At 40.8% G+C, this 26,390-nt stretch overlaps 1 protein-coding gene across 1 annotated transcript in view; it reads left to right on the plus strand.

The window, feature by feature from the left end:
• The window catches only part of LOC114652863 (lipoxygenase homology domain-containing protein 1-like), a 282,032-nt gene extending 256,348 nt beyond the window's left edge, over positions 1-25,684 (plus strand). The window contains exons 43-47 of the mRNA XM_051927669.1: positions 16,235-16,420; positions 17,402-17,572; positions 21,805-21,943; positions 24,302-24,463; positions 24,817-25,684. Coding sequence (XP_051783629.1) covers positions 16,235-16,420; positions 17,402-17,572; positions 21,805-21,943; positions 24,302-24,463; positions 24,817-25,297 — 1,139 coding nt within the window. The 3' untranslated portion in view covers positions 25,298-25,684. The remainder of the gene's footprint in view (positions 1-16,234; positions 16,421-17,401; positions 17,573-21,804; positions 21,944-24,301; positions 24,464-24,816) is intronic.
• Positions 25,685-26,390: the final 706 nt, after the last annotated feature.

Raw genomic sequence — 26,390 nt, forward strand, 5'->3', positions numbered from 1 at the left:
GTGAATTGTCCTGATATGAGTGAGTCTGAGTGGCACCTATCCAGGGTGGGTTGATGAATGAAGTTGTTCAGCCTTCACAACTTTCCCTGATTAATTATTGTAAATGAGAATTTGGCAGAAAATCAACTTTTTGGGAACAGATGGCTAAAAATGTAAGCTAACCTCTTTGCTGGTAACGTCAGACAGCAAAATGAAAACTGAACTGCATACAACTTTGTTTAGGAAATTTACTGGTAAATATGCATGCTGAATTATCCATTCATTCGCTTTCTTAATCCATTTATTCCACTGCCTGGATGTTGAAAGTCGGATAACTGATTAGCATTAGAAAGGTACCAACCATGAGTGGATCTCAGATCTATCACAGGGCTAATTTAGTGCCACCAGTAAACCTAAAATGCATATCTATGAGATGTGGAGAGCATGTGAAGTCCACAAAGACAGCAACTGGGCTGGGAATCAAGAGCTTTGAGGCGGCATCAATACTTAGAGGCCACTGAGCCACCAGAGCTTAATTATATAAAGTTACTGAGCAAACATGACATATGTGACGACAATAAGATTAGAAATAAAATGACATTTTGACTTTAAAAACTGCTGCTGTCTATTCTTTCCTCATTTTGTGTTCTTTCCCTAGTAACTTTTAACTTGATCTGATGGTCACTTTATAAATTCCCCAACACTTTTGCACCTTTTCATAAAATGGACTACTGTTTTGTAACCACTAAGGCCGTGCCAATGCAGTGCATCTGAAGGCTGCTTCTCTTTATCAAAGTCATTGACTTGAAATAACTAAGTGTCATCGTTCTTTTGTCCTAATTTAAATTGACAGTGACCTTTGTATGGCAGTCATGAGTTTATTTAGTGGTATTTTTGTATCACTTGAATATCACAGTTCTAAAGAATGGTTTAAGTTTATTACATTTATTAACAGAACATATTGAATTTGCCCCAGAATTGTGTTCTTTCATGGTACTTGTTTGCTCATTTAAGAAACACAATAATTGTGAAGTCACAAGATTATCTTTTGCAAGCAAGGAATTAAATTACTATTATATCAAAGCACTTCCTTCTCATTTTAAACGTAATGCTGTGACCATTAGAGATAAATGTTAACGTGCACACAAAAGATGACGGCTTGTTTAGTAAACAGACCCACACACGGTCAGAACAATGAGGTCAGATTTAGAAAGGATTGGAAATGAGTAATCTGCATCTTAAATCTGATTACCTGAAATCAGATTATGGAAAAAAAATGTCATTTACAGACCTGAATCCTAACGTGGAAACTGGGGATGTGATTTTTTGAGTTCTACGTGACGATTCACAGTGACGATTAGTGTAAACTAAACTTTGTAGCCGTCCTCTGTCGGGAAGGTTGAAGTCAGGCAAATATTCTTTGCATTCTACATAGTAAGCAACACATCCCCTTTATCTATCTATCTATCTATCTATCTATCTATCTATCTATCTATCTATCTATCTATCTATCTATCTATCTATCTATCTATCTATCTATCTATCTATCTATCTATCTATCTATCTATCTATCTATCTATCTATCTATCTATCTATCTATCTATCTATTGTGGAAAGCATACCCCCAGTCACAGACAGACAGACACCAGAATGTCCAAAACACACTTCTTTATTTCCCCTGAGCACCACAATGCCTTCCTCCAACAACTCTCTTCCTTTCTCTCTTTCTCTTTCTCTTCTTCTGACCTCCACTCCCCTCCTCATAAGCTCCGTCTCCTTCCTCCCAACTCCGGCTCTTCTACTGGAGGGAGGCGGCCCCTTTTATAATGACCCGGATGGGCTCCAGGTGCTCCACCTGACGACACTTCCTGATGTGGCGGAAGCGTCAGGAGAGCACCTGGAAGCACTCCGGGTGCCCCTGGGATTTCTTCCGGCAGCACTTCCTGGTGTGGCAGAAGTGCTGCCATCCAGGGTTTCATAACCGTCTGGGCGCCCCCTGGTGGTGGCCACATCCTCCCGTAGGGATGAGCATCCCAGCTCCGTTCCAGTGGCCCACAATTAGACCCAGGCGGCTGCCCTCTCGTGGCCCAGGGGAGGTATCGTCTCTCTAGGGGACCGTCCAGGGATCCCGGCTGGGTAGGGTCCCCAGCCGGCTGTGACACTATCTATCTATCTATCTATCTATCTATCTATCTATCTATCTATCTATCTATCTATCTATCTATCTATCTATCTATCTATCTATCTATCTATCTATCTATCTATCTATCTATTTTTGAGTGAGTTTGACAGTACTACATGGGGAAAGAAACAGCTCCTAATGATAGCTTATACTAGTACAGTAGTAGCATTTCTCTGTTTTTATATATCTGTACAGTGGCAAGAAAAAACTACGTAAACCCTTTTAGAAGTAACTGCATTTATGTGTTAATTTATCTTAATATATGATCATTACAATAAAGAACAAACAGTCTAATAACAAACAAATTCATGTATTATTCTTGCACATATTGAATACATCATTTAAACATTCACATGTGTACAATGAATAAAGTACGTGAACCCCTAGGCTAATGGCTTCAACAAAAGCTAATCAGAGTTGAGATTTTCAAACTTGGAGTCCAATCAATGAAACAAGATTGGAGGTGTGGTGAAGAGATACTCTGACCAATAAAAAAAAAGAGTCAACATTTTGAGTTTGCTCTTCACAAGGAGCATCTCCTGTTATAAAGCATGCCTCATGAAAAATGAGATCTCAGAAGATCTACGATCACGAATTGTTGGAAAAGGTGACAAAGTAATTTCAAATCGGCCCACAGTTAGACAAATGGAGTATAAATGGAGCTCAATTAGTGCTGTGGCTGTAATTTGTAGAAGTGGGCACCAGCCTAGATGATTTGAAAGACATAATGTAGAATGCTCAATGAGATAAAAAAAAAAAGCCCCAGAGTAACAGCTAAAAGCTCGAAGGAATCATTGGAACAGTTTAATATCTCACAAAACACTGAACAGGCGTGGCATCCATTGCAGTATATCAATGAGGAAGCCACTACTCTCCAAAAAATTAACATCTCCGCATGCCTAAAGTTTGCCAAAGACCATCTTAGCAGTCCACAATGCCATTGGGGAAAATGTCTTGTGGACTGATGAAACAAAGGGTTGAATTGTTGAGGAAGAATATGAAGAGGTGTGTATAACGTTAAAAGGGCATCGCATACCAACATACAGTAAAACAAACAAAACAGTGGTGGAGGCATCATGATTTTGGGCTCTTTTGCTGATTTGGGGTCTGGACCGCTTGCCATCATTGAGGGGAAAATGAATTCCCAAGATATCCTACAGGAGCATGTCAGGGTGGAAGCTCTGTAGAAGTTGACAATGACCCTAAACATTGTAGTACATTGTTTATCTACTACAGAATGGCTTCATAAAAAAAAGAAATTCTTCCCTTTGGAGTGGCCCAGTCAGAGCCCAGACCTTAACTCAGTAGAGATGCTGTGCAATGACCTCAGAAAAGCTGTTCTCACCAGGCATGCTGAGCATATGGCTGAGCTGAAGAAATTCTGTAATGAAGAATGGTCTAAAACTCCTTGGCCTGATTCACAGCTACTGGAAGGGCTTGTTAAAGATTATTGCTGCTAAAGGAGGTTTGAGCAGTTATTAAATCCAAGGAGTCATTTGCTTTTTTCCACAGCATGCTGTGAATGTTTTTTGGGTGTGTTTAATAAAGACATGAAAGATTATAATTGTGTGTTATTAGCTTAAGCACATTGTGTTTATCTATACGTGGGACATAGATGAAGATCAGATCATATTTTATGACAAGTTAATCCAGAAAACCAGATCACCAAAGGGGTTTTTCTTGCCTCTGTATACCGCAGGTATCAATGAATTGCACCATTTACTGGATTTGTTGTCTTAGTTTTTATCTTCTCCATAACAGCCTTAGGAATGAATTTCTTAATAATATGTATTGATGGTTATGTCATGCCATTCAGTCATCTCATTACAATTACAAATTACAAGTTTTTAAAAATCATTTTTCTATTCTCCCAGTCTTGTTCATTATCTAAATCCCTGGCTTTAAAAGCCAGTCTTTGACACATATCGGTTAAATTAAGGTAAGGATTTTAAAAAGTGGTCATTGAAGTAACTGTTGCCAGTCTAGTCCGTGGCCATAGACATCTGAGTGCCTATTTCTGTTGTCAAGTTGAAAAGACCAAACTCTGGTTAAGCTATCAAACAAAGATCTCTGCCTGTGTTTCACACTGAATTGAAAGCACTCAATGATCTCAAATCTGGCTAGTCACCAGTCATCTGGCGGTCACCGTTCAAAAATTCCAAGTTCAGGATGTAACTTCCATAGATTTCTGACGGTGTAATTTAAACCCTTAAATGTTTCAGTTCCTGCCACACAATGGTAGACTGAGTCTTTGTGGGAATCCATTTTCTGTTTCGGAGCCTTTGCTAAGTCTGTACACTGCTGCACACGCCATTCATTATACGGACCTCATACATACGGATAGACCACTTTTTATTCTGTTAACCTCCTCCACTATTCACAGGAGTTTGACAATATGCCCCTGTTTAATACGTCAATCATATTTGTACTGGCTCTATTGTGCCAGAAACTCATAATAATAAATTTGAACCTGAATTTTACCCAAAAGTGAAGATTCTTGGACATAATATATGAGATATTATGTCCAAGAATCTTCACTTTTGGGTAAAATTTTTTTTACCACACATACAGAACGAAAACATAAAGAGAACTAACTTTACCTGCAGGAAAGGAGTGAGCTCTTCTTTTATTCGTCAGGGTAAATTACACAGCTATGAGTATGAGTAGTAATAGTAGGCTTACTTTAGATTGAATGTGAAATACATCCATCCATTATCCAACCTGCTATATCCTAACTACAGGTTCACGTGGGTCTGCTGGAGCCAACACAGGGCGCAAGGCAGGAAACAAACCCTGGGCAGGGCGCCAGCCCACCACAGGGCACACACACCCACACACCAAGCACAATTTAGGATTGCCAGTGCACCTAACCTGCATGTCTTTGGACTGTGGGAGGAAACCCACGCAGACACGGGGTGAACATGCAAACTCCACGCAGGGAGGACCCAGGAAGCGAACCCAGGTCTCCTAACTGCGAGGCAGCAGCGCTACCCACTGTGCTACCGTGCCGCTGTGAAATACATCTTTAAAATAAATTGCTTACATTGATGGTTTCCTTGTTTTCTCAGGTTCTCTTTTGCAGCTGCGTTGTAACAGGGACAGTTTTATTATTCTGGCTTGATCAAGCTGTTAATAAAGTGCACTTGTGTTCACTCCATTAAAGTGTAATCTGTGGTTTTTGTTCCTTTTCTGAATCACTGAAGTGCTACGGTGCATTTTTCACTGAACATCATGTTATGAATATATTTTGTAAAAATATTGAAGGCCATGTTTTGGTAACACTTTAGTTTAGGGGCTGCAAAAATGCAGTTATTACTCCTTAACTCTTATGTGACAATACCTTAACAAAGACTTTGTTTGGTATTAATTACTACCTTTATGAAGCACCAGTGAAGTGGTTATTCATCTCTGGGCAGCTGGACTATTAAGAACCTGTGGTACACTGGGAAAATTACTTATGAATATGAAGGAGTTCCAGGTCTTATACTGAAGTATCAAATTAAATACGCCTCACGTAAGCCACTTCTGACCGTACCAAGGTGACGATATTTTAGTAGGCTAAAAGATTGCCCAGATGAATAAACACTTTACTGATGCTTTCTAAGTGTGATTATTACCCAAAGTCTTTTTACATAACTATATAAGTAATGGATGCATTTTTGCAGTTACTAAATTAAAGTGTTACCCATGTTTTAAATTTTTAGAAGAATAAAGATGTTAGTCTAGGACAGGGGTGGGCAGTGCCAGTCCTGGAGAGCCACAGTGGCTGCAGGTTTTCATTCCAACCCAACTGCTTAATCATAAACCAGTCCTCTCCAATCTCAGACCTTTTTATGGCTTGTTAGTCTGCACAATGTAAGGTTCTTATATCGTAGATTTTTTACTTTCCAAGGATGTCATCAAAATGATTTGAAGCCTAAAACGGATCATTTTCAGTCTGTCGCATTTTCTATTAAGTGTTTTATTAAATCAAAGAGTGCATGAAGAACACACACAGATGTAAATGGAAACAAGTTAGATAGAGAACTGCTGGGTGCTTTGTCATTTACAGCTTATTGCTAATAAGGAGCCCTTAAAACAGCGAATGCAGCTGTTTAAGACTGGAATACGCAATTAAGGGTGGGGACCCTTAACAAGTAAGACCACTAAAACAAAGCATCAAAATGTCACTTGAGCAATAAGTGCTTCATCAGCAGTAACTGACTTCTCATTAAGAAACTGAGTTGGAACAAAAACCTGCAGCCACTGCGGCCCTCCAGGACCGACATTGCCCACCTCTGGCCTAGGATATAATGCCAAGGTTACGGTCAATATTGTATCGATAAAGACGAAAAGTCTATTTTCACTTTATCACAGAATCTCCTTTGCTCCAGTCACCAAGTCTAAATTTGACCAAGCTTTTGGGAAATTATTTTCTTTATATCATGGCGCGCATTATCTTGTGGCATTTTGCATGATTATATGTTTTAATGATATTCTCCTAGCTGCGTGTGGTCTTCAGGACAAAAAACAACCCAAAAACTATATCTGTGAACTTGGAGAGGCGTCAGTTCACTCTTATGAATTACGCCGTGCAGAGGGCTTGGACCCCCCTGTGCTTGCTGCCCCACTGGCGATACCATATCTTAGCCGTATCGCTGGCACATGAGTCCTGTTAATCTTTGTCTCGAGAAAATGCCTCCAGAAAGACGGTGTTTTTAGTGAAAACTTCAAGCCTTGCCCTCCGTTGCTGAGGTGTTTCACTTGCATGTTGTTTTCTTTGCTTTGACGTTGTCTGTTCATCTGTGTCATTAGCACGACGTCACTGTTGTGCGGCCACATTTGCTGCACACAGGTGTTTGTAGTGAGAAGTGAGGTGCAAGCAAAGCGCTGAAAAAATGTGAAAGTGCATGCATGTGCCATCTAGTGTAGTGGTTGAGCGTGAACTGAGCGGACTGCTCCATACACACACACAGACACAGAGGTCTTTCACTTGTATATATATCTAATGTATTCTTTTGCACAAAGCCGTATCATGTTCACAGTACCATACCATTTTCTGAGCCTGTCTAATACTGAGCAGGGTCATGGGGGGGCAAACTTAGGGCACAAGGCTAGATCAATCCCTGGACAGGGTGCTGGTCCATCTCAGGGCAAACAATTGCACACAACGCACACACTAGGCCCAACTTAGTGACATCAATCCATGTAACTGGCATGTCTTTGGGCTGTGGGAGAAAACAGGAGTGCCCGGAGGAAACGCACACAGACATGGGGAGAACATGCAAACTCCACACAGGTAGAACCCAGGACCTTGGACCCCTATACTATTGCGTCACCATGCTGTTCGTATCGTGTTTACATTTTCTTTTTAATTGAATACCCTAATTATATTACAGAAATGAATATTCAACAAACTGAAAACAACTGTAGATAGGGATGACCTTGTGCATTATATTTTTACAGTTAAATAATCATAAGAAAATAAGGCCGGCATGCTCACTATCCTCCTTTATAATAAATAAAATGTTTAAATAACAAATTGGCCTGTTTGGTATTTTACATGGTGGCGCAGTGGGTAGCGCTGCTGCCTCGCAGTTGGGAGACCTAGGGACCCGGGTTCGCTTCCCTGTGTCCTCCCTGCGTGGAGTTTGCATGTTCTCTCCGTGTCTGCGTGGGTTTCCTCCCACAGTCCAAAGACATGCAGGTTAGGTGGATTGGGGATTCTAAATTGGCCCTGGTGTGTGCTTGGTGTTTGTGTGTGTCCTGCGGTGGGTTGGCACCCTGCCCGGGATTGGTTCCTGCCTTGTGCCCTGTGTTGGCTGGGATTGGCTCCAGCAGACCCCCGTGACCCTGTGTTCGGATTCAGCGGGTTGGAAAATGGATGGATGGATGGTATTTTACATTAATATTAGACTAAATACATCATTATTATTATTTCAAACTGGTACAACTATTCTGGCCCCCTTAAATTCATGCTTCTTTTTTGTTTACTTCACTGCTTTAGTTAGGCTGAGGCTCATTATCAAGTTTGCCGTCTTTTACAGTTCAGATTAGGGGACACCAGCTGTTAGGTTATACATATAAATGTCGAAAAGATGGCACTTGTGGTAAATTGGAGCATAGAGAGTAGTGCAATTAATCAGCTCCTGTACAAAATGCATATATGGCTAATGATACTCTCAAAAAAAAAAAGTGCCATATGTTCTCGTTTTTCTTCAGCCGTTTCTCCGTTCGTGAGGACGGACTGTACTGTGAGTATCTCCTTTGTTAAGCACGCTTTGCAATCTGTTTGTGAAGCTGCAGCCGGCAGAGGCAGCGAGGAGCTCTCACTGAAGAGTACAATGACATTGTCTGTCTCAGCCTCACTACATGCACTGTAAGTATAAGTTGGCAGGTGGCAACAATGACAGTGTGCTCAGATTTTGCTTACATCTTACTGACAATTCACAAAGCTACTATGATAAACGTTTTACACACAGCAAAAAAAAGAGAATTTTAAGAATTCACATTGTTAAAAGGCTGAAGAATTGAGTGCTTATACTGTTGTCCTCAAGGGAAGAGATTTCACAGCCCTTTCAAAAACTGTTTAAGCCACCCAGCACTGAGATTAAACAAAAGACACCGCAGGATGAGTCGTCTCTCCATGGTGGGAAATCAACTGAGGTCGCGTCAGCTGCCGTGTCCCCTCAAGCATTTGCTGTTTAACTGACTGCCAATGCCGGGCTGTCCCTTTATAGTGGTAACCTGGCCAAAGGTGCACCTCTGTGCTCTACTCATGAATTGATGGTGCAAAGTTTGGACTGTGAGGGACACTCATGAATCCAAAGCCAAGTGGAAGAAGCCAAGAGTACAAAACCAGTAAGAGTTTAATTAAAGGTGAAGTATAAGCAAAAAAACACAAAAAGGGGGAACCAAAGTACCAATAAATAGAAACAAAAGCCTGTTGCCCGCTGACCTACCAAGACCAAAGGATCTTGTCTATCTCCATGGGGTGGCTGATCAAATAAGTACAATACACCTCCTCTTTACACTCCTTCTCCACACCACGGCCTTTGTTTCCTCCTGCCATTTGAGCCATTGCCAGTTTCCCAACTCCCTGTTCCAAGCTCAGTGCCCGTGTGTCCAAAAGGGCCTTTTATACTCCAACTCTGGGTCCTGGATTACATAAGAAAGCCCTCAGAGTCTTGGATAGCAGAAGCAGATCCTTCTGCACAATCAGCTTGAGGCCCCCATGGCCATACCCTGGTGAGCTTCAGACTGGCGGCCCTGCAGAAGCCCGATTACACGTCCACCTCCTAATACTTTAACAGGAGTGCCCTACAATATTTTGTCAGGACAGCCAAGCACGGTTTTTTTCATGCTGCGACGCAGTTCTTATCATGCCATTCAATGGCAGACAGCTGGTATTGTCTTCCATTAATGGTAATGGAAGAGAGTCAAGGCAGGGGGGCTGTCAAGAGGCAGGGCCAGTTAAAGCCCATTGCGGCACTTCTTGTGTGATTTTGGGCTATATAAAAATAATTTGTATTGTATTGTATTGTAATGCACCCGCATACTGGAGCTAGTTGATGGGTACTTTGTGGTGCTCAAAATTCAAAGTGGGGATCCCCCTAGGGATTGAATCAATCGTTCTTAAACAGTAAGCACCAGCTCAAGTGTTATTCATCTCTGATCATCAGTTACAAAAAACAAAATTAGAGGGAATATGTTTGTAAGATCCCATGTTCATCTAGCACTGCAGTTTTTATTTATTTTTTAACTTTTAGATAAGTAAAATCCACATACCTTTCAGAGAATTGCTCAGTACGCTCACAGCAATAACAACCAATCCTAAGAAGGATGAAATGTGCCTCCTGATCTTGTTGTTCATTAACTGCTCAGACCTCTGCATGTGTAGTATGTGGCTTAAAACATTGCATTCTACCTACCACAAGTTGCATTTTTGTAGCCCAAAATAGCATCTAGCATCGCTGAGGTTTAAACATGCGTCTTTCGGGGTTTTGTAGGTAGATGCAAAGAAATAAACTACTATGTACTAAGTGGTAAGTCCATTGAGCCAGTCATGAGTCTTACTAGTTGCTCCCATTTGTTTTTTTTTATTTGGGTCTCTGTGGTGGACATAACCAGCCAGTATGTGTTTCATTTCTGTTGGTCTTCGACCAGCCTGTTATTATAATCAAAGAGTTGACAAAAAGGCCATAATAGCAGAACAAAAAGTAGTGAAGACCAGGAGACGAAGGCTCATGCATGGGTCAGAGCCAAAAGACAGAGAAAACAAAACCAACATGGTCAGAAAATGGATTTGCAGACGTCACAATGAACTGAAGAAGCTTTCACTAACTAGAATTAAATCACACTCTGTAGTTTTATAGTATCCAAAAGCTTGGATGTCAGGTGATGCAAGCCACCATTTTTTTTTTTTTTTTTTTATTTATTAATTTTATTGTAATCATTCCATACAAATAGATCAATTTATAACAAAATAAAATTGAAGACAAATCAAACCCCACCCCTGAGAAGGAGAGCTTAGCCAAAGGAGAATTGCTTAGGGCTTTTTAATAAGACAACAATAAACAAAAGAAAGGAAGAAATATATGTAGGTAAATAAAAAATGGAGAAGGGAAGTAAATGCGGTAATAGTTATTTCTCTTATTCTAAAATAATATTGATTAGATCCTGCCAGGTTTTGAAAAAATTCTGTACAAATCCTCTGAGAATTTGATTTTTTTCCAATTTTAAATAATATAAAACATCGGTTTCCCACTGACTTATCAGAGGAGAGTTAGGATTCTTCCAATTTAACAGAATAAGTCTGCGTGCCAAAAGTGTAGTGAATGCAATCACCGTTTGCTTGTCCTTCTCCACTTCAAGTCCGTCTGGAAGAACACCGAACACAGCTGTTAATGGGTTAGGAGGGATTGTGACCCCAAGGCTGTCTGAAAGGCACTTAAACATTTTGGTCCAAAATGATGTTAGTTTGGTGCAGGCCCAGAACATGTGACCCAGTGAGGCAGGAGCTTGGTTGCAGTGTTCGCAGGTTGGATCTTGCCCTGGAAACATTTTGGACAGTTTTAAGTGAGACAGATGGGCTCGATATATAATTTTGAGTTGAATAATTCTATGCTTTGCGCATATGGAGCTCGAGTGAATTCTCTGCTTTGCTACCTTCCACTCCTTTTCTGATATATTGATTAAGAGATCTTCTTCCCAATGTCCTCTTGGGTCTTTGAAAGGTAGGGACTTTAATAAGATTTTAAATAATGCGGAAATGGTGTTTAATTCCTCGAAATTGAGCAGTATTTTTTCCAGCATGGTGGAGGGTACGAGGTGAGGAAAATCGGGCAGTTTCTGTTGCAAGCCACCATTTTAAATAACCTGAACATGACGACATCCTGAGCTATGTCATGTACTTAACAACTGAGCATCATCATCAAGAACAATATGGCTGCTGTCACAAGAAATTGACTCAAAATATATTAGTAAAAAATGGTGTTGGTAGGATGCCAAGTTAACAATAATAAAAATTAAAAAGACATAATAATAATAATTAGGTCACTGAAATCATGTCCCCAGTGGTCAGAAAACATTCAAGAGACCTGCAGCGTCCACATATTGTTTCTCTGTGCAGTCAGCCAGTCCTCATCAAGGGCGTCTCTTCTTACACCGGCAGCTGATTTGGTTGCACTGATTGTCAACTTGGCCTGGTGTTGACTTAATGAAATGAATTCCTGGTTTTGAACTCGGCAGTGCAATTTAAATTTAAACTTAACACCCCTTGCCCTGTACCTTTACTGATATCTCCACAGATGTTTTGTGATGTGCCAGTGAGCTTCTTCAAAACCTCAAAGTTCTCATGGAGGAAAGCGTCCTCCTTGGTCGTTAGGATAACTGAATCCTAAAAGGTTTCGAGTCCAAGGAGAACCCAGTTATTCAACCAAAACTATGATATTGATTTGTTTTACTATTTGTGCATATTGAAAATGTAATTTTCAGTCTTTGCCACATTTAGTTCTGGTTAAACTTTAAACACAATTCTAAATTTTGAACATGGTCTCAGTGTTAGGCTTCCTTTAAGCTAAAAATGAAGGTTAAAATGTTAAATGTTTCTACGTTTTTAGTTTTACAGGAGGCACACAGTTGTTTTAGCAAGTTTTTAATGTTACGCGTTATCATGTTTGTTTTTTTTTACATCAGTTTCTTACGTCATTTACTGTTGCAGGTATTGAAGGTTTACAATAATTCCCTTGTCATCTTTAAATTTTTTTTGGAAATTAATTACCGTATATACACACATATAAGTCAGATCTTGAAACCCAAAAAATCGATTATAAAATCAGACCCTGACTTATACGCCCATTCAAAAATGCAACCCTTAAAGTTTTTTTTTTTTTTACATCTTATTGCCTCCTCCAATCTCACATCAGTTTCTCAGATGCATCAAAGTTTGTTGCAGCAGCGCAGTTACCAATTTCTTTCACTACTTCAATGACATTTAATTTAAAACCAGCTACATATTTTCTTCTGATCGAATACTTCCATCATAGATAAGGGATGCTATTACGATAAAGGTGTATGAGTGTGTGAGATACAAAAAACACAAATCATTGCAAACGTTGCCTCGAAATAGTTTGGGTATTACTGTGTGGTCACGTAGGCATAATAGAATGAGACAGAGGTTAGGAGCACACGCTGATACAGCGCATTGAAAAAAAGGCAGTGTGCTCCGTGGTTACTGTCTCAGGAGGGCGTTAGCATATCATAATCTCTTGCACCAATAACGTGAGTTTTCCTCATTTGACTTATACGACCGACATTATAAAATACCGGAAATTATACTGTAAAATCAAGCCCCGACTTATCCGCGGGAGAACTTATCCATGAGTATATACGGTATTTGTTAACTGGTGGCTCTGAGCCTAGGGATTTACACTGGCAATCATAAGGTCGCTGGTTCGAATCCCGTAAACACCAAAAGTGACTCTACTTCATTGGGCCCTTGAGCAAGGCCCTTAACCTGCAATTGCTCCGTCTTTGGTATGAAGTTAATCTGCATCCAGCTTTGCATGTAGGCCCTCCAACCTGCTGGGAAAAACCTGGGGGTTGGTGGCAGAACTGGCACACCAGCCACCATAAAAAACTTCACAACTAGTGTGGTGCTGAGGTGTCACCCATTGCATGGCTGCACTCAGGTCCTAATCTGGGATCCTGAGTTGGTTTGTCATGTGGTGGGTGCAGCAAAGCGCTGTATCAGTGTGTGCTCCTAACCTCTCTCCTCTCTTACTATAAGCAGTGACGCCTGAAGAGCATATAGTACTGTTTACCCCGTTTCAATGCTATTTGACCATCTGACTTGGTGGTGCAGCAGAAGGCACTTCTTCGTTACAGATCCTGAGGCTAGCCTCCGGCGCGGTCACTTTCGGTGTTTAGTTTTTGTAGTGTCTTGATGAGGCCCTTCTCCATGTACTCTAATTTTACTCCCACATCCAGGACCTGTGTACTGTATATATGCTACGCTAAATGGCGACTCTAAGAGTATGAATGGGTTTGCCCCTTGATCAGCTGGTGGCCATGTAGGATGGATGCTGCCAGCCACATAACCCTGAACTGGATTAACTAGGTTTGATAATGGATGGCTATCTTTCAGTTATTTTTGATTAATTATCTGTCTTCACTTTAAAGAAATGTGAAATCATGGTTGGATAAATATCTATGACAGGGATATCATTCAGAGTTTCAAAGAGCAACAGAGGCTGAAGGTTTTCTTTCCGGCCAGATTCCTAATTAGAAGACAGTCCTTGCTGATAATGAAACTTGTTATTTAGCTCAGGGCCATCTTAATAGCATCATAGGCCCCCAAACAAAGTAGTGCATTGGTGCTCCAAAACAGAAATACACATAGACATCAGAATATCGTGGGCCACTATGCACCGGGGGCCCCCGGCCAGTGCCCATACGTTAAGATAGGCCTGATATTGCTTACAAATGCTTTCATATTTCTTTTTCTGAGAATGTTATCCGTGCTTTGTGGACTTGAACAGACCTGTGCTTCATGATCCTTCCCTTTTCTTTCTCATTTATTTCTTAACATTTCATTAACACATATACTTCATGACGCACATTCACCGTTGTAAATGGAACCAAGTTAGCCAGAGAGCTGGTGGGTTTTTTTTGTTATTTGCATTTCGTTTCATGGAAGGTTGCCCTCTTCAGCCATTACAGAATTGCATTTTCTGGTCAAGGAGGAGACGTTGATGGGCCACATCAGATCCTCTGGCAGGTGACCAACAAGGAGTTTGGTGCTTTTCACTCTCGCTACCGCAAGACTCTTGATGTGAAGTGGAATGTGGGCAGGGTGGGTCTTCCTGAAGCCCGCCATCATCTCTTTAGCTTTATCAACAATGAGGGGCAGGTTGTTTCTACTTTGTTAGTTAATACAATCCAACAGAACAAAATAATAAGAGGAATTCTATTTAAGATCGTGCATTTTCTTTAGGGCCGTTTGTTGGACAAGCTTGACTGAGACGATTGTGACGGCCATCTTGTCATCTATGTAAACCTTTTATTCTTTGTCATTCATTAAGCGATGCAGTGCCATTTGTTTAGCTAGCCAGTGATTTTCATATGCAGTGCAGTATATTGTAATTTACATTCCCCACTTCACGGAGATTATAAATGAGTTTTGGGTGGCGTGCAAAGCTTTGGGTTACTAGGAAACGGGCCGCTGGCAAAATCTACTAGAGGAGGTGTGTGTGTGTGTGTGTGTGTGTGTGTGTGTGTGCGCGCGCGTTGGAGTGTGAGGTCATTTTTATAAGTGAAAGAATGAAAATAGACAACAAGAGCTCCGAGCATAATGGTGGCAGCATATTAGTGAATTGGGCCTCTTCTTCAGAGGTATTATGTACTTTGTTGAAATCACTTTGCATAATGACATGCTCTGTATATCAGTCTGTAAATCTAGCATTTGTAATAGAATTACCTTTTTTCCCTAAAATGTACAGTTATTTTATCCAGCCATAAGCCTCTAATATAAGTTAGTTACTTTTCCTTCCCTGTTAAATTCAACACCCTCCACCAGCTGCTGCTTTGACTATTGCATTTACTTTGTTTCTTCACAGTTCTCCCTGTAAATGTTAATGTCACACTTTTTCGCATTTCTTGGGCATTTTTCCTGACACGCATGAAGAAATTAGTGTAATTTTCCCAGTGAAATTTTTAAACTTCAAGCCATCTGGTTGTCAGTTTTTCTGTTACTGCATTAGCAAAGAGAGTGAGAGAGAAAAATGCCAGCAGTTGAGAAGTAAAAGTCATTTTAAAATGGAATCTGTGGGTGACTAAATAACCGCACACTTTACGGAGCCAAAAAACAAGCACAATTACGATGCATGGACAGGTTTGTACATTGATGAGTGGATTATGAGCCATCATATGGCTGGAATGACCTTTGGCTGACCACCACATGGCACGCCCACCCTCTGTTTGAAGTTCAGCGCTACCCACACTCTCGGCTGCCATGTGGAACGTGTGAGGTGGCGTTCATCTGTCCGAGTCCCGCAGTCGGCTCCACAGGGCACATTAGGCTGACCGTCCACATCCCCTGAACTGTCAAGGCACACTGAATGCTACTGCCACTTTTCGTGATTAATGGCTGTTGTTGATCTCGCTTCCTGGTTTAGGGAAGCGTTATCAGGCAGGCTGACTTTGATTCATGTGGCAATTTTTGTTTTTATTGCTAAACGTACAAAAGAAAGGAACCTGAAAACCTGAGTTCTATTTATGGTTCTTTTTGTGTTTAATTTACTTGGGGTAGTGGTTTCCGATTTATCAGAACTGAATGTACTCAGAAATGTCCTTATAACAAATCAGCCCTTGAATGGGGGACTTTATATATTTCCATATTTTGAGTGTTAAAACAATAAATAGCTCACACACTGATTATACCGATCTAAGCTTTCATGGTTTCATTTTTCAATATCCTTATGGCTCATACCAAGTGATGAAGCTGCTGCAGTGTGGAAAGTAGCAGAAGTGGATTAAAACAGTAGCCATTGTTGACTCCCTGAGTTCATTATGAACCTTTTGTTTCTTCGGTAGGAGCCGGTACTGATGCCAACGTTTTTATCATTGTGTTTGGAGAGAATGGAGACACTGGAACGATTGCATTAAAGGAATCCAATAACACCAATAAGTTTGAAAGAGACCAGATGGATGTTTTCAGATTCTCAGACATGCTAAGCCTGGGAGACCTGTCCAAGGTCAGAGTGTGGCATGACAATAAAGGTAAGGCTAAGGCGGAGTGCTGGCTGGTCACAGAAGAAAGCTGGACTAGTGAGGAACCTTGTGTCTTTCTTTTACATGCTTATTTTCTTTCATTTCAATAATAATAACATGAAAATTAAATACAAAGTTCATACAAGTTCAAATATTCATTAATCGCATTAAAGCTTTTATCTATTATGACCCATTTGCAAAGTGTAACTTTCTCCATTAGGATAAAAAAATCAAATCTGACAGTTTGAGTCGGGCTGTTTAAATCTCTGTCCTATCTCCATTTCCGACACGAAAGAAACATTTGGTTTAAAATTTCACCGTCTAAAATTAGCACGTGTACATATGGATCTTGTCCATCATCTCTCCTTGAAGAGGAATTTTTCTCAGCTGTTGAGTCCAAAGCTACTTTCTTAAAAAAAAAAAAAGGTAGCTTCCATTTTGTATTTTTAGGAGTCACCATGATGTTTCACATAGAAATTCGCCCAGATTAAGATAGCAAATAAACTAAAATGGAATTGCAATTTTATACTCGGACATACATGAGGGGAAGGGATGAAGCCCACACAAAGTCAGATCCTCACAGCTGTGGGGCAGCCGTGTTGACCTCTGACTTGCTGTGCTGCCCTGTCAATTAAACTAGTCTAGAAATCCATTTTCAGAAATTTATATTTGAGCTCATTTATGGCAATTCAATAAAGCAAAAGCCTCACAATGAAGTTTAGTTAAGCAGGCCAAGTGACTGGGACTGCTCTAGGGAGGGATCACAAGCCATACAGCAACGCCAAACCCGGCACATCACTCTCTTATCTAAATAAAAGGGTAAAAGAAGCTCTGTGTTGAGATGTTGTATTTGATTAAACTACATAAGTTTCAAAACAAGAGATTTCAGAATGAACTCTTCTTATTATAGTTCTTTATTTAGTAGATGTCCTTAGACAGGATGTCTTTTCATGCTGTTTCAAATGTTTTCTTGTCGTGTGTCATATTCAGGTGTTGGGGCAGGTTGGCACTTGGAGTTCATCGAAGTAAAAGATGAAACACTGGATAAAACATTCCGCTTCCAGTGTGATCGTTGGTTAGCAAAGGACGAGGACGATGGCCAGGTCATAAGGGAGCTGGCGTGTGCCAACAATGACATTTTGGACCTTCATGACCGCACAAGTGAGTATCCCGTGAATGGAATTCCACTGCGCACCACCTGTTGTCAAATGTTTTTTATTTTACTGTTTGATACTTTTAAAGACCTTGATTCATGTGATTATGCAAACTGTATTGTTTAAATATAAAGTGAATTGGGTAATCACATTCAAAAGGATTACAGAATTACATTTCTTAAGGAAAATCCATTTGTCTGCACTCTAAAAGATGCTCAGGTTTGACCAAATGGCTGGCAACATCAACCGTCTCATTGAAGAGGTTTTTCAGTCAGGGAGTGGTGTGAGTGAGGATAGCAGGCCTCAATGACGGCATCATAATATCAGTCCATGGAAGCAACAACGGCAAGGCAGAGGGGTCCAGAATAGGACAGGAGAGCCGGATAGCAGTGATAGAGGTCTTACACTGAGATCAACAGCAGTAGTGACCATTCTTAGTGTATATACAGTAGCACCTTTCTTTAGGACAGAAGGATAAAGCACAATACTTAAATATGCAATGAGTTCAGAACGTATTCAGACCACTTCACTTTTTTATGTTCAGCCTTATGCTGAAATAGTTTAAATTCATTAAATAAATTTGCCAACAACAACAACAACATTTATTTATAAAGCACATTTTCATACAAAAAGTAGCTCAAAGTGCTTTACATAATGAAGAAAAGAAAAATAAAAGACAAAATAAGAAATTAAAATAAGACAACATTAATTAACATAGAAAAGAGTAAGGTCCGATGGCCAGGGGGGACAGAAAAACTCCAGAAAGCTGGAGTAAAAAATAAAATCTGTAGGGGTTTCAGGCCACGAGACCGCCCAGTCCCCTCTGGGCATTCTACCTAACATAAATGAAATAGTCCTCTTTGTAGTTAGGGTTCTCACGGAGTCACTTGATGGTGATGGTCATACAGACTTCTGGCTTTTAATCCATCCATCATTGTTGGAACATCATGGTGCTTTGGGTAGATGGTGGTGGCTTGTGCCACCACCAAAAGGACACCGGAAAAGGAAACAGAAGAGAGAGTAGGGGTTAGTACAGATTTTGAATGAATAGTTATTATAATGGGCGGCACGGTGGCGCAGTGGGTAGCGCTTCTACCTCGCAGTTGGGAGACCTGGGGACCTGGGTGGAGTTTGCATGTTCTCCCCGTGTCTGCGTGGGTTTCCTCCAGGCGCTCCGGTTTCCTCCCACAGTCCAAAGACATGCAGGTTAGGTGGATTGGTGATTCTAAATTGGCCCTAGTGTGTGCTTGGTGTTTGTGTGTCTCCTGCGGTGGGTTGGCACCCTGCCCAGGATTGGTTCCTGCCTCGTGCCCTGTGTTGGCTGGGATTAGCTCCAGCAGACCCCTGTGACCCTGTGTTCGGATTCAGCAGGTTGGAAAATGGATGGATGAATAGTTATTATAATGAATTGGATATACAGAGTGTCAGGATTTAAATTACAGTGAAGTTATGAGAAGGCCATGTTAAAATAATGTGTTTTCAGCAGTTTTTTTAAAGTGCTCCACTGTATTAGCCTGGCGAATTCCTATTGGTAGGCTATTCCAGATTTTAGGTGCATAACAGCAGAAGGCCGCCTCACCACTTCTTTTAAGTTTTGCTCTTGGAATTCTAAGGAGACACTCAGTTGAGGATCTGAGGTTCCGATTTGGAATATAAGGTGTCAGACATTCTGATATATACAGTAAGATGGGGCGAGATTATTTAAGGCTTTATAAACCATAAGCAGAATTTTAAAGTCAATTCTGAAAGACACAAGTAACCAGTGTAGTGACATCAAAACTGGAGAGATGTGCTCGGATTTTCTTCTCCTGGTAAGGATTCTAGCAGCTGCATTCTGCACTAGTTGCAAATGATTTATGTCTTTTTTGGGTAGTCCTGAGAGGAGTGCATTACAGTAATCTAGCCGACTGAAAACTGATATAAGAGGTCTAACTTTTGCTATGTTTCTTAAGTGAAAAAATGCTGTCCTAGTGATCTGATTAATATGCGATTTAAAATTCAGATTACAGTCAACAGTTACCCCTAAGCTTTTTACCTCCGTCTTGACTTTTAATCCTAATGCATCCAGTTTATTTCTAATAGCCTCATTGTATCCATTATTGCCAATAACTAAGATTTCAGTTTTCTCTTTATTTAATTTGAGAAAGTTACTATTCATCCATTCTGAGATACAGGTTAGACATTGTGTTAGCAAATCAAGAGAATTGGGGTCATCAGGTGCAATTGATAAATACAGCTGTTTGTCATCAGCATAGCTGTGGTAGCTCACATTGTGCCCTGAGATAATCTGACCTAACGGAAGCATGTAGATTGAGAAGAGCAGCGGACCCAGGATAGAGCCTTGTGGAACACCATATAGGATATTCCATTTTCATTTTGTCGAGTGTAAATACTTGGGATCAACAATTCAGAGTAATGGGGATTGTGGAAGAGAAGTGAAAAAGAGAGTGCAGACAGGGTGGAATGGGTGGAGAAGAGTGTCAGGAGTGATTTGTGACATATGGGTATCAGCAAGAGTGAAAGGGAATGTCTATAGGATGGTAGTGAGACCAGCTATGTTATATGGATTGGAAATGGTGGCACTGACCAGAAAGCAGGAGACAGAGCTGGAGGTAGCACAGTTAAAGATGCTAAGAGAGGATGGATAAGATTACAAATGAGTATATTAGAGGGTCAGTTTAAGTTGGACAGTTGGGAGACAAAGTCAGAGAGGCGAGATTGCGTTGGTTTGGACATGTGCAGAGGAGAGATGCTGGGTATATTGGGAGAAGGATGCTAAGGATAGAGCTGCCAGGGAAGAGGAAAAGAGGAAAGCCTAAGCGAAGGTTTATGGATGTTGTGAGAAAGGACATGTAGGTGATGGGTGTAACAGAGCAAGATGCAGAGGACAGAAAGATATGGAAGAAGATTATCGGCTGTGGCAACCCCTAACATGAGCAGCTGAAAGTAGAAGAAGTAGATCCTGATGTCCTCCCACATCCCAAAGTGGCTGTTAGCTTAACTGATAAGTGTAAGTCTGCCTGGCGACTGGTTGTGGGTATGTACAGTACATGAGTGTGCCCTGCAATGTACTAGCTCCCTGTTCAGACCTGGTCACTGCCTTATGCCAATCAATGGTGGACTGGGCTTCAGCATCCTGTTCTATGAACTAGATATGTGGGTTTGATAATGGAAAGATGGACACAGAAAATGTATTCAGATTTTGAATTGACATTTGGCAAAAGTAGACTAGAACAGCACACAAGCACACAAGACTCCTGTGACAATCATCATAATTGTCCCTTGATGGCAATTCACAGTGCTCATGGTCTTAATTGGATTCATTTATTTTATGCATTTTCAGAATTGTACGATTTTCAATTTGGTCCAGTATGAGTGTTCATGGCTGTGAGTGTTCATGTGCGCAAAAATAGACAAGCAGACCCTGTGCAAGGCCCTCTCTCACCCAGTGCCCAGAACATGACAGAAACAACAGACTCCCTGTAATAAAAGCAATGGAGACACACAGACGCTGTGCAAGGTCCATACAGATTGTAACCAGTCTAGGATTTGAAACCCTGGATGATCTCCACCTTAAAGTGACTTCTCTCTGCATTCCATTATTAATACTGTGAAAACATGATTGTGTTAAAATCTCAGACTAACATTACACAGCTTGGTATTGTTTTCATTTCTCATTATATATCACCTTGCATATTTTAATGTAATGTATATTAAAATGCACAGGTTAATGTATTGAGAGTATATTGAGAAAAGGATGCTAAGGATAGAGCTGCCAGACAAGAGAAAAAGAGGAAGGCCTAAGCGAAGGTTTATGGATGTGGTGAGAGAGGACATGCAGGTGATGGGTGTAACAGAACAAGATGTAGAGAACAGAAAGATATGGAAGAAGATGATCCGCTGTGGTGACCCCTAATGGGAGCAGCCGAAAGAAGAAGATGATTCCTGTGCATTGAGTGTTGCTTGATGTGAGGAAAAAATTAACTGAAATAAATGAAGGGGTCTAAATACTTTATGAATCCACTTAAGGAGGTGAGGTAAGTTCCTGTGAGACACATAGTGAGTGGAGGGTTGAGGTGTCAGACCCCCTTTGGGTTCAAAGTTATGTGTGAAAGCCACTGTACTACATTGCCTGCCCCAGTCATCAGACCCCCTAACAGCTCACACTTGGTGTTTTCTTACAGGAATGTTGCATTTGCTAGGTCGTGAAGGAATCATTTTCCTTTTTTTCCATTTAAGGTTATGAAATTGTCACAGTAACCAGTGACAGAGAGGACGCAGAAACCAAAGACAATGTTATTATTGTGTTTGAAGGGAAGAAGTGCAGATCTAAAGAGTTTGTGCTGGAGAATTCATCAAAGAAGAAGAAATTTTTAAGGTAAAATTGGCCTGCAACATCAGCAGCTGTAGCCATTTGTTCATTACATCACACTGTAAAGTCTGCTTCATCAGTTCAAGGTCGCAGACAGGATGGCGCACAAGGCAGGAGAAGCCCTGGACATGGCAGCGGTCCATCACAGAGCCAACCCAGACATACACACACACACACACACTCACACTAGTCATCTCTGCTGGATGCAATTTTATTTGGTATACTAATGGTGTGCTGCTCTCTTACAGCCCAAATAGACAGGGCTCACATTCTGGGCAGGTTCCATTTCATTTGCACTTTGAATGTTTGTTTGTGTCTGATTTTCTCTGAGGACTTGGGTCTCAATGATTTCCATGTGAGGTTAATTATTGACTTAACTGTGAGATTCCCCTGTGATTTGACTGGAGTTTCATCCAAAGTTAGTTCCTGCCTCTCTCCTGATGCTGCTGGATTAGTTTAGGCCCCTGTGACCTTGACTTGAATTGAGCAATGAATGGCTGGTATTAGAAAAAAAAAGTACCATGGAGCAGTATAATAACAATAAAATATAAAATATACCTTTAGTCCAACAAGCGTGTCCATTCTATTCACCCAGACTGTCTTCAGTTTCTAACCATATCCCCGTTTTTTTGACGCAGACATTTGGGATCTACCGTATTAATTTTACACATTTCTATCATGTCACGTCTTAAGCTCCATTTGTTTAAAGCGCTCAGCTCGTTCAGTCTCTCCTCATAGCTCATATCATCTCTCAGTCCCACAGTCACCATAGTCGCTCTCCTCTGGGCTGTCATTTTGTGATATGAAGACCAAAACCGAACACAGTACTCCAGATAAGGCCTCACCTCTGTGTTATATAACTAGAGCTTAGACTCCCTTGACTTGTCCTCCACACATCGTGCTCCGTAACCTAACATCCCATTAGCTTTCTTGATTGCTTCTGTATAATGTCTGGATCTTGACAGTGATGAGTTCACTATGACTCCTTGGTCCTTCTCATAAGTGTCAGAACTCCCATTGTGTATTCAAACTAAACATTTTGTGAGATTAAGGGCTGCATGCTGGCGCCATTCTTAGGACTCCTGATCAGTTCACTGCCTGGTCAATGTTTGTGCATATTCTGGATGTCCCGTTTTCTCTAGTTACTCTGGATTCTTCTTACATCAATGCCTGAACACACTTTTTTAGGAAAGCCTGCTCCATCAGAGGGCTAACGCTGGACTCAGCTATTGTGGAAAAGAGAGTGGTGGCAAAACTGGATGCCATCATGAACAATCCCCTCGAGGAGACCCCGATCTTGGACCCTGAACTTTCAGCCACAGTGTCATTCATAAGAAGCACTTCTGCAGGTCCTTTCTGCCTGCTGCAGTCGGGCAATTCAGTGCTTCCTCCTGACGTCCCAAACTAAATGCTTTTACTGTTTAAGTTCATTTTGCTATTTCTGTACAATGTAAATTCATTTATTTAATTATTATTTCATTTTTTTATCTTTTTAATTGTATTATTTGCCCTGTGAGTGAATTAACTTTGTTTTTTTATGTTTCTCTTTCTGTATGCATCAGAATTTCCCCTTAGATTTAACAAAGTTTATCTAATCTAATCTCCAATACGGGCATTTAAAAAAAATTGGCCAAGTATCATGTGACCATGTGCATACAGTAATTGTGACCGTCAGTAGACTGGTGATTAGTATGGTGTGCACAATGCTGCTAGGGTAGCCTTTATCTAGAAGCAGGAACGGTATGATGGATGGGTGGATGGATACGTCAGCAGTAAACGGCGTGTAGCGCAGGTCACTGTGGTGCTGCCTCACAGTGCTTGAGCCGTAGTTCAATTCCTGCTTGAGTGCCAAGTTCACTCTATGATATTTGTAGAAGACACTGCAATTTTTCCCCACTGTCTGAAAGCACACTGTCCGGTCTCGGTTGTCCTACAGTAGGCGTGCATTTGAATTCTCCCTTTGATGGACTGGCATCCCACCTGCGTCAAGCCCAGTAGCCTAATAGCATAGCAGGAAATTCTATGTGATTCTGTCTAAATTAATCCTAAATATTCTAACAGGCTTATAGTGCGATACATTACCACAGAGAGGAGGCTGAAGAGATGAACTGCTATGATAGGCTTTATCTAGAAGGAGGAACCGTACGATGGATGGATGGATGGGTACGTCAGGAGTAAAGTGCATGTAATGCAGGTCATGGTGGTGCTGCCTCACAGGGCAAAAAAATTAAAAACCAGCATGGGTTAATGACGAAAAAAGTGAACGTCATCTGTTTTGAATGGATAACATGTAGAGCTTCTTGTTTCTCCGAGAGTGAATTTAAACTAACAAAAGTGAAAACTTTTTTTTTTTTTTTTTGATAGAGGAGCAACTGACAAATTTGAATTTTCTTCCAAAAATGTTGGCGACATTGCCACCATCTGTGTTGGCCACTGCCCAAAGGAGGGTAGAAAATTTACATCAAAAAACGATGCATACTGGCACGTGCAGGAGATTATAATCACAGAACAGGAGCTTGGAAACAAGTAAGTGCAAGCAAAAGGAAACCATAGTGGATGCAGACTGCTTATAATTCACTCGTGTATTTTTGAAACTGTGCAATTGGTATACGTGACGAGCAGATCTGGACAATGCATTTATATAACATTCCTTCTTATTTGGACAGCAGTTTAGTCGTATGTTCTCATGTGTTCTGTTATTCTTCACATGTCTCATTTTAAGAAGAACAACGTCAGTGTTTGTTTCTGTGCAGTCATTTTTAATTTGTATATTTTATTTATCATATCCTGCCAAATATGATATCATATCAAACAATTCTAAAGCTTTGTCTTATAAAGTAAAATAAAATCTTACAATCTGCCATTTGTCTGCCCCATAGGTATGTTTTCCGGTGCAATGGAAAAGTTCCACTGTCGTCAAAACGAGACGACTTCCTCACCTTCGAGTGTACAAAGGCAGTGGAGAGTTTTGCCAGCAAAGCACGCAGTTTGGTGCCAGTCAGGTATGAAATCATAGTGATCACAGGAGACGTGAAGGGCGCTGGGACGGATGCCAATGTCTCTATCACTATCCATGGCAGCAATGGGGACTCTGGCAAGAGGGCATTGAAACAGAAGTTCAGGAACCTGTTTGAGCGCGGGCAAACCGATCGCTTCCAGATTGAGATGCTGGACCTTGGGGAGCTCAACAAACTGAAAATCGAGCATGACAACAGCAGCTTGAGTCCCGGTTGGTTTCTTGACCGAGTTGAGATCACTAACACAGCCACCGGAGTGACTACCATCTTTCTTTGTGGCAAATGGCTGGATAAGAACAAAGGTGATGGCTTAATATGGAGAGAGCTGTACCCAAAATACTAATTTTGTATATGGAGTTTTTATCACTGATCAAATCGTCAAGAGATCATCAACTTATTATTATTTTTTTGGCCACAGAAGTCAGCCTAAAGAGATACTAATGGACTGTATGGTGGGACACATTTGAATGCAAGGACTTTTAAAGAGCTATTAAATCCACTTAAAGGAGTATCATACCATACCATACCCTTGTCAAAGCCCACTAAATCCTGAACAGGGTTGTGGGGGACTGGAGCCTATCCCAGCAAGCAAAGGGTGCAAGGCAGAAACAATCCGTGGACAGGGCGCAGGGTGAACACACACACACACACACACACACACACACACACAGAGTAGGGCCAATTTAGCAACGCCAAAGCAAACCAACCTGCATGTCTTCGGACTGTGGGAGGAAACTGGAGCATCCTGAGGAAACCCACACAGACACGGGGAGAACTAAAGGAATTTTTACTTTTATATTTTATATATGTTACTTATCACACATAGTTTGTAGTGATGGCTGAAAAAAAATTGGACTCTCGAATTTTCATGCAGAATGGAGAGAAAAAAGTTTCTGATATACTTGAACCCAATAGTGACCAACGTTGGACAGCAGCATACAGTAGCAAAAAAATAAATCTTACATTACTAAAGTTTCATAATCCACATGTAATACTTAAAACTTCCTAAACAAATGTATATTTTACTAAAATTTTGTTAAATATTCAATTTCCAGAACACACTCTCATAAATGAAATTAGAACCTTCTCAAATTGTGCTTCACCGAGAGACACGTCAAACTAAAGATTAAAGGGTTAAAGAGATGTGAGCGAAAATCTTAGCAGGAAGGAAATACTCGTACTTGTGAGATGTGTCAACAAGCAGAAGGTCGATTAACTTGTGCAGCTTCACAGACTGCTGCTAAGTAATCCAAGGTACTCCAGTTGTGGCCCACCACTATGAATATAAATGTAGTGATGGGAGGAGGGTCCACAAGTTCCATTTTTGGTCACAAGTGTGTTTTGTTTAACAATATTTTAGTAAAAATACATGCGTTTGGAACATTGTGAACATCCAACTGGACATCTTGACATGTGGATTTTGTGACATGAGTAAC

Source organism: Erpetoichthys calabaricus, chromosome 5 (genome assembly GCF_900747795.2).
Source record: "Erpetoichthys calabaricus chromosome 5, fErpCal1.3, whole genome shotgun sequence".
Classification (NCBI taxonomy): Eukaryota; Metazoa; Chordata; class Cladistia; order Polypteriformes; family Polypteridae; genus Erpetoichthys; species Erpetoichthys calabaricus.